This window comes from Hordeum vulgare, chromosome 3H, assembly GCF_904849725.1.
Source record: "Hordeum vulgare subsp. vulgare chromosome 3H, MorexV3_pseudomolecules_assembly, whole genome shotgun sequence".
NCBI lineage: Eukaryota > Viridiplantae > Streptophyta > Magnoliopsida > Poales > Poaceae > Hordeum > Hordeum vulgare.
In genome coordinates, this window is record NC_058520.1 from 24,566,704 (window position 1) to 24,574,595 (window position 7,892).

At 39.7% G+C, this 7,892-nt stretch overlaps 1 protein-coding gene and 1 non-coding gene across 2 annotated transcripts; both read left to right on the top strand.

Moving 5' to 3' along the window:
* The first annotated feature begins 254 nt into the window (after positions 1–254).
* Positions 255–2,396, top strand: LOC123439364 (probable methyltransferase TCM_000336). The gene is made up of 4 exons (XM_045116088.1): positions 255–376; positions 500–898; positions 1,456–1,728; positions 1,833–2,396. The coding sequence occupies exons 1-4, from the start codon at positions 272–274 to the stop codon at positions 2,166–2,168; spliced, it is 1,113 nt and encodes a 370-aa protein (XP_044972023.1). The 5' UTR covers positions 255–271; the 3' UTR covers positions 2,169–2,396.
* Positions 2,397–7,502: 5,106 nt separating this feature from the next.
* On the top strand, positions 7,503–7,574 carry TRNAH-GUG. The gene has a single exon. It is a non-coding gene; the product is annotated as a tRNA-His (tRNA).
* Positions 7,575–7,892: the final 318 nt, after the last annotated feature.

Genomic DNA, 7,892 nt, shown 5'->3' on the forward strand with positions numbered 1-7,892 from the left:
AAATTATAGGATGCCCGGCTGGAGCGGATCGGACGGCTGCGCGCGCGCAGATCGGGACAATTGCGCGTACATCGGACGGACCTCCAGGTGGCGGGGTAGATGCGTAGCAGCCCCCATAAACTATCCACCAGAATATTTGGAACAACTTCGTCCCTGCTATTAATATATGTATAAGATGAATCGAGTACGCAAGGTTAGCTGTATATATATATATATATGTAGTCACAGTTAGAGCAGAAGAAGGTATTCTTGAACGCCAGATCTGCCGGCTATGACTTCCTCCTCCCTCGAATCCCCGTCCATGAACGTGGAAGCCGTCCTGCACATGAAGGAAGGGCTCGGGGAGAACAGTTACGCCCAGAACTCTTCGCATCAGGTGAGCAATAGCCAATATACCTTACTAGAATTCATGCCATGCCCGCACTCCACTAGTCTTAGTAGCCCGTTTAGACTTGATTCTTTCGAGTATTCAGCACCAAGCTTGCCTATCTTACTGCAGAAGAAAAACATGGACACCGTGAAGGACCTGGTGATTGACTCGGCAACAGGCGTGTATGCGTCTCTCATGCCGGAGAGGTTCACCATGGCCGACCTTGGTTGCTCCTCAGGGGCGAACGCTCTTGGTATGGTGGAGAACATCATCAGGGGCATCGCTGAGGTTTGTCGCACCTCATCGACGTCGCAGCTGCCGCCAGAGTTCTCCGTGCTTCTCAACGATCTCCCCACCAATGACTTCAACACCATCTTCTGCACCTTTCCGGACTTCATCAGCAAAATCAAGGCCGACAACCCGACGGTGTTCTTATCGGGCGTCCCGGGATCCTTCTATGGGAGGCTTTTCCCCACGGGTAGCTTGCACTTCGTTTGCTCCTTCAACAGTCTGCACTGGCTTTCTCAGGTACTCCGTCAATTCAGGCAATAATATATACTCCCTCCGTTACTAAATATTAGTGTTTTTAGCAATGTTTTAAATAACGGCTATGTGAAATAGCGACCGCCCTTCAAATCAGCTGTAGCTAAGCTATAACGAGCTATTTTGTAATTTTAGCAAGCTATGCCACGTAGCGACACTGACACCTCCTCAAACAGCTAGCAGGGCTATGGCCGGCTATTTAAAACTTTGGTTTTTAGAGATTTCACAGTAAACTACGTACGGATGTTTATAGACAGATTTTAGAGTACATTTTTTTTTAAAGGAGGCAACGCCCCGGCCTCTGCATCGAGAGATGGATTTTAGAGTACATATTCACTCATTTTGCTTCATATGTGGTCTATAGTAGAATCTTAAAAAAGACTTATATTTAAAATTGAAGGGGTTATATATGATTAATCGAGGCAATAATATAGGATTAATCGAAGTTGACTGCACACGTTCACATGGTGCATCAATGCATGTTCATGTGATTTTGCATCTCTTTCTGAAACGAACTCTGTCAACATAATAATACTGCTCAGGTCCCCCCCGGTCTTTATGATGAGGCAAATCTGCCCGTAAACAAAGGGAAAATGTTCATATCAAGCTCTAGCCCCCGTGCCGTGCCGGCGGCCTACTTGAGGCAGTTTCAGAGGGACTTCGGCCTGTTCCTGAAGTCGCGCTCCGCCGAAATGGTGGAGGGCGGCAGGATGGTTATGTCGATGCAAAGCAGGGAAACCGAGGTGTACACAGACAAGAAGACGACCTTGTTGTGGGAGCTCTTGTCGGAGTCGCTTGCCTCGCTGGTATCACAGGTGAGTGCAACCCTCCTTGGCAAACCGAAACATTCGGCCAGTGATCTGTTCAAAACTTCACATGTCCTATTCATGCGCAAATTATATCTGTGCGTGCCTTGCAGGGGCTAGTTGAGCAAGCTAAGGTTGACACGTACAACGTGCCGTTCTACCCACCGTGTATACGGGACATTGAGGACGAGGTGCGCAAGGAAGGCTCGTTTCGCCTAGACTGCGCGCGCAAGTACGACTGCAACACGAGCACTGGCGGTGATGCCAAGGAGGCAGCCAGGGTGGTTTCGATGGCGGTCAGGGCCGTGCAGGAGTCCATGCTGAACTACCACTTCGGGCCAGACATCATGGACATGTTGTTCCACAAGTACGCCGAGCTTATCACCGAATCAATGGAAAAGGAGGACATCAAGAGTGTTCAGTTAGCGGTGGTTCTGATCAAGCTGTGAGACTAAGTCTGTTTCCTCAGTGAATAAGGTCCTTCTCAAGTAGAATGATACAAGCTACTCCCTCCATTCTTAAATAATTATAGTTTTTTTTTTTTTTTGCGGGTAAATAATTGTAGATTCTTGCACAAAAAAATTGTAGTTCTGAAGAACTATTCTATTCTCCCCAACTACAATTATTTAGGTACAAAAGGACTACTTTCTACACTATTACTCCTTGCCATATTGCATGAATGTAAAAAAAGAAAGTCTTGCCAGGATTAAGAAATGAATAGCAATTTGTGTTAAAATATTTTCTGGCCATTCAGGCTGGCACGTGTTGGCAAGCAGACCACTGTTTCATTTGATAGGAATCTCAACAGTGACTGGAAACAATTCGGCTAAGTATTTGCTAAGTTCCCCAAAAGAACTGGGCCTAACGCTCGACCAGGAATATGTCAGCAGTCATTAACTTTGTCGAGATTTACTGGAAAACCTTATTTGACGCTCTTTGCATCAAATAGGCGGGCAAACGTACAGAAGGTGCGAGCGAGTGACGGGTTTGAGCCGGCCCGTTAGCATTTTCACCGTTCCCGGTTTTGGGAATCTAGAGATTTCCAGCCGGGTTTTTTTCCTGTTTTCGGAACAAACTAGAAGATTCCCTGAACCGTTTTTCTTTTTTTTTCTTTTTCTTTTTGTTTCTTATTTTTTGTTTCTGTTTCAAAAATGTTCTGGATTTTCCAAAAAATATTCCGGTATTTGTAAAAATGTTTAGGAAATAAACAATGTTACGGAATTTGAAAAAATGTTCCAGAATTTAAAATTTTCCGGAATTCTATAACATATTCCGTATATAAAAATATTCTGGAATTTGGAAAAATATTCCGGCATTTGCAAAAATGTTCTCGAGTTCAAAAAAATGTTCCAAAATTTAGAAAAAAATTCTGGACCTTTATCAAAATGTTTTGGATTTAAAAAAAGGTCCGAAAATTGCAAAATATTCCAGAATTTGGAAAAATGTGTCGGAATTTGAACAAATGTTCCCGAATTTGAAAAAATATTCCGGAATTTGAAAAAACATTCCGGAATTCTAAAAAATGTCCCGAAATTCGAAAAACAATTCTCGAATTGTGAAAAATGTTCCGGAGTTTGGAAACAATTTCCTGAATTTGAAAAAAATATTCCAGTATCTGAAAACAATTTCCAGGATTTGGAAAAATGTTCCTGAATTTAAAAAATTATTCCAGTATTTGAAAACAATTTCCGGCATATGAAAAATGTTATTAATTCTCTCAAAACTGTTTGCTTTTAAAAAATATTAATAAGTTTAAAAAATGTTCGTGTTTCAAAAAGTGTACATAAGTTGAAAAAATGTTCCAGCTTCAGAAATTGTTCACAAATTTTAAAAAATGTTCGTATTTGAAAAATTGTTCTCGTATTATGAAACTCCACAATTATTCCAAAAATAGTCCTGTTTGAAAATGGGAACATTTTTTGAAGAAAGTAACATTTTCCAATAGAAAGGTCAAAAAAGTTTGAAACAAATAGGACCCACGCATTTACATTCTTTTGGTGTTCGCAGTGACTTTTTTATGATATTTTGAACAAGATTATAAAAGTCCAAATAATTTTTTGAAAAATAAAAAGAAATGAAAGATGGAAAAAGAGAAAGAACAAATAAAAAAAGAAAAATATACATGGGAAAAGACCGGTTCTATAGTAAACTAGTCGTTGTTGGGCGCTCTTATAGGAGCTCACGGTGCGGACCGTTTACAGCGCGGTAACGGGTCGACCCAGTCGAAGGCTGTCCATGTGCGGTGCGAAGCAGTTGGACGCAAAGCACGTCCTATAGGACCTCCCAGATTTATTGTCAGGCATTCCGCAAACACTTCAATAGTCTTTGCTGAATTTCGGTAATCGAGAACCCAACTAACTCACACACCAGACGAAACAGCCCATTAACGAAGATGCCAATATAATAGTTTTTTTTGGAATGTGAAACCCGGCAAAACCACAATGACTAAGAATCGGACGGGAAACCCGGCAAAACCACAACGAGTAAGAATCGAACGGGAGCTCCTATGCAGTGCTGCAGGCACCCGTTAACGATCAGGCGCCAGTTGCATTGTTGGCATGGTCGGCCCACTAGCGTGCTGCCCTATTTTCATTTTTAAATCTGTTTTATCTTTCTGTTCATCTAGTAGAAAAAAAAAGTCTAGATTTTTTATTTTTTACGAAAACGAAAATATGAAATCAAAGCAAATTTACAGATTTAAAGAAAAAGGTTCATTCATTTGAAAAAAAGTTCATATCTTTAAAAAACGTTCATCAATTTTGAAAAAAGTTCATCAATTTGAAAACAAAATCAATAAAATTGAAAATAAAATTCATCTAATATGGAAAAAGTTCATTAATTTTTTTTATATTTTCATTAAATTTGAAAAAAAATCATACTTTCTTAAACAATTCAGGTATTTTTCAAAAAAGTTCATTGTACTGAAAAAACAATCATAAATCTTAAGAAAGTTCATCAATTTTGACAAAAATTCATCCATTTTCCAAAATATGTTCATCAAATTTCAAAAAAGTTTATCGATATTCAAAAATGTTCATAGAATTTTATTATTTCAGAAAAGGTTCATCGATTTTCAGCGAAAAGTACATCAATCTTAAAGAATATTTATTGAAATTCAAAAAAAGTTCATCGATTTTTATAAAAGTTCACAAAATTTTCAAAAAAAATCGTCAACCGACACCTAGATGAGCCAGTCCACTTACGAATGCCACAACCGTGAATTAAAAACAATGCGCATTAACCGACACATGTGGCGCCAAATAGGAAACGTTGAATCGGACGCACTGCCCAGATGATTGCCGAGTTCTCGGACAGTGGAACTCAGCAATCTTCTTGAGAAAATTCCTTGAGTTCCCGTCCTACCAGCCCATCTGGGCTGTGTTGCAATGGGCCTACACAAAATAGGTGGGAGGAAGATGCACATAATGACTAGTAGAATGCATGTGCGTTGTCACGGGATTTTCAAATATTTTACAGGAGTTATATAAAGATAATGCATGTTAAATATCACGTAAAGAAAATATAACACATACACAATTGCTTAATAATTCAAGTCCACCTAACCAGCAATGTAAATTGATAACAAAAAACAAATTAACGATGTGTCTGTGTAAAAAGAATAAGCGATGATCCAACAAAAAATATATTATAAATTATTAAGATCTATTTGATGCGCTTAAGAAATTCTCGCACAATGTCAGAAAAGTTCTCTTTAGCTTCATTCCCACGATGTTTTAGCAAGAATAATAAAAAGTGTTTCATCAACTCATAATCATTATGCACAAGCAATATATGTAGTTAACACGAATATTTCACGTGAAAGGTCTTAAAATGTGTAACCGACAATCCTCACCGCGCAACCGGCTCGACCAGTTCTTTACCGTTCCACCAGAACATAAAATAAAAAACAAAATAGTCAGACACATCCCTGCAATTTCCTAAAAATTTTAGTTATTGTATTTTCCACAACATAAGTTTGTAACCATTTAAACCTTCTGTACTTTTCTGTACCAAATCAAATTTACCCCTTACTTGATAAGTGTGTCAAGTAAAAAATATCTCTCTTGCTGGAACATCATTCAGGTGATGGATTTCAAGTTCATATATCAGAACTAAAAGTAACAAAATTAAATAATGTACCATACCTATAAACCAGTTGTTGCTTGGAGCCATGAACGCATTCATAATTCCAAATAGTTTTTCTTCTTACACTCATTGGGCTTTCGTCCACAAATCATTTAAAAAAATATAAATGGGGTGATAAGCTGAAGGTTAGTATGTTACAGTATAAAGATCATTGGTAGATGGAAAGTTCAAACAAAAGTACATGAGATCTACCTTGAAAAATGGTAATCTACAAGAGCATTCAACCAATATCACGCACATAATGCCTTTTCATAAATACATGGGATAGTTATTTTATCACACCCGCGGGAAATAGTACTATTGAAATTAGTGCCAATATGTGGTATGTCAAACACTATAATACTGAAATTCACCTCTATGGTATAAAATAGGAGTCTAAAATGTACCTACAACCAATAACAGTTTCGCATGGCGATACAATGCAAGCTACACAAGTTTATTAAGTGGGGACTTCAGCCTCTAAGGACTTCCTTATAGACGATGTTCTTCATCGAGGTCTATAAGGACACCGTAGGTCCTTTTTGCTTCTTTGATTTATTGTTTTGCTTCTTGCCCTTCTCCTTGGCCTTCTTCTTCTCAATGAGGATTTTTATTTTTCTCTTTGCGATGGCCCGAGACAATGAGGTATGGAGTTGACCATGAGAGAATGCCGAATTAGGTAGGTACACGTTGACAATCATGATGGTCTGCTATTGGGCCTTGTTAATCGTCATAGAAAAGCTAATCCTTACAAAAAATTGCTTCCTCTTGACCTTGCATGAAAACATGTGTTGTTAGACTGGCATAGGTGTATACGAGGAAGGAAGACCCTCCTACCCGCGTGTTGTCCAATCATGATTTCTGCATCAATGGCGTTCCTTCCAAAATCTCGGACCACAAGCCTCGTCACGTTACACAGTCTGTTAGCCGGATCAATGTTCCTGAGAAGCATCGCAGGGCATTTCTACTTCAATTTAAGTGCATGCGGAGGCAGACCGTTGGGACTCAATCCGTTGAGGAACTCGGGAGCACGTGGGACGGCGCCGTCATCGGAGGTTCCTCGGTTCGACCGAGCACGTGGGACGGCGCCGTCATCGGAGGTTCTGTGGGTACTGGTGTCGTCACAGGCACCTCTTCTTTTTTGGAACCCAAATCAAGGCGCGTCTTTGTTTCTGGAAGCCTAATCAAGGCGATTCTTTATTTTTGATAACCAAATCAAGACGATTCCTTCTTTGGTAGTGAAATCTACGCACTTCCCTTCTATGGGAGTAAATATTCTTGTTTTTTGAAGACTAAGCAAGACAATCTTTTTTTTGGAAACCAAATCAAGGCACGTCCTTGTTTTTGGAAGCCTAATCCATACGATTCTTTATTTTGATTAGTCCAATCAAGGTGGTTTCGTTGGCCAAATCAACGTGCCTCCCTTTTATGAAAGTAAATATTCTTGTTTAGGTTTTTGATTTGATTTTTCTTATAAAATGAATAAGCCAAAGTTTAAGGGATGACTCTTGGCTTTGACAGCTTCCGATATAAAAAAAGCCGTCTAGCCAGTGATAACCAGCAGTTCCGTGTTTGCAACCTTAAATCCGTTGCCATTCTCGTTTTCTGTGCATCTGCCTTCATAATAAGGAGAGGATGTTGTTTAAAATGAACAGAAAGTGGCTGTAGTTTAGTGGTAAGAATTCCACGTTGTGGCCGTGGAGACCTGGGCTCGAATCCCAGCAGCCACAGTATTTTTAAAAAAAATTTATATGCAATGTGGCTGTGGAAATAATGACAGCAATCAGTGGCTTCAAAAGGATTCGAGTAACTATGTAGTTTCTGCACAAGCAATGTCCTCGGTGTCGACAACAGTTTATAACCTCGGACCACAATATATATCGCTATGTTTTTCGTACACAATTTTACTTTCATCAACCTTATGTTAACTTTTTTCTTTAGGGGACTGATCTGCGCCGGCCCAAACTTTCGGTCGGCCGCGCGCGAGCCGCAGGATCCGCCAACCCCGCGTCGTCCGCATTGTTGGATCCGCATGCAACATTTTTTCC

Coding starts and splice junctions, on each gene's coding strand:
- LOC123439364 (XM_045116088.1), top strand. CDS start 272: ATGACTTCCTCCTCCCTCGAATCCCCGTCCATGAACGTGGAAGCCGTC. Junction 899..1,455: donor GTCTGCACTGGCTTTCTCAG/GTACTCCGTCAA, acceptor AATACTGCTCAG/GTCCCCCCCGGTCTTTATGA. Junction 1,729..1,832: donor TTGCCTCGCTGGTATCACAG/GTGAGTGCAACC, acceptor CGTGCCTTGCAG/GGGCTAGTTGAGCAAGCTAA.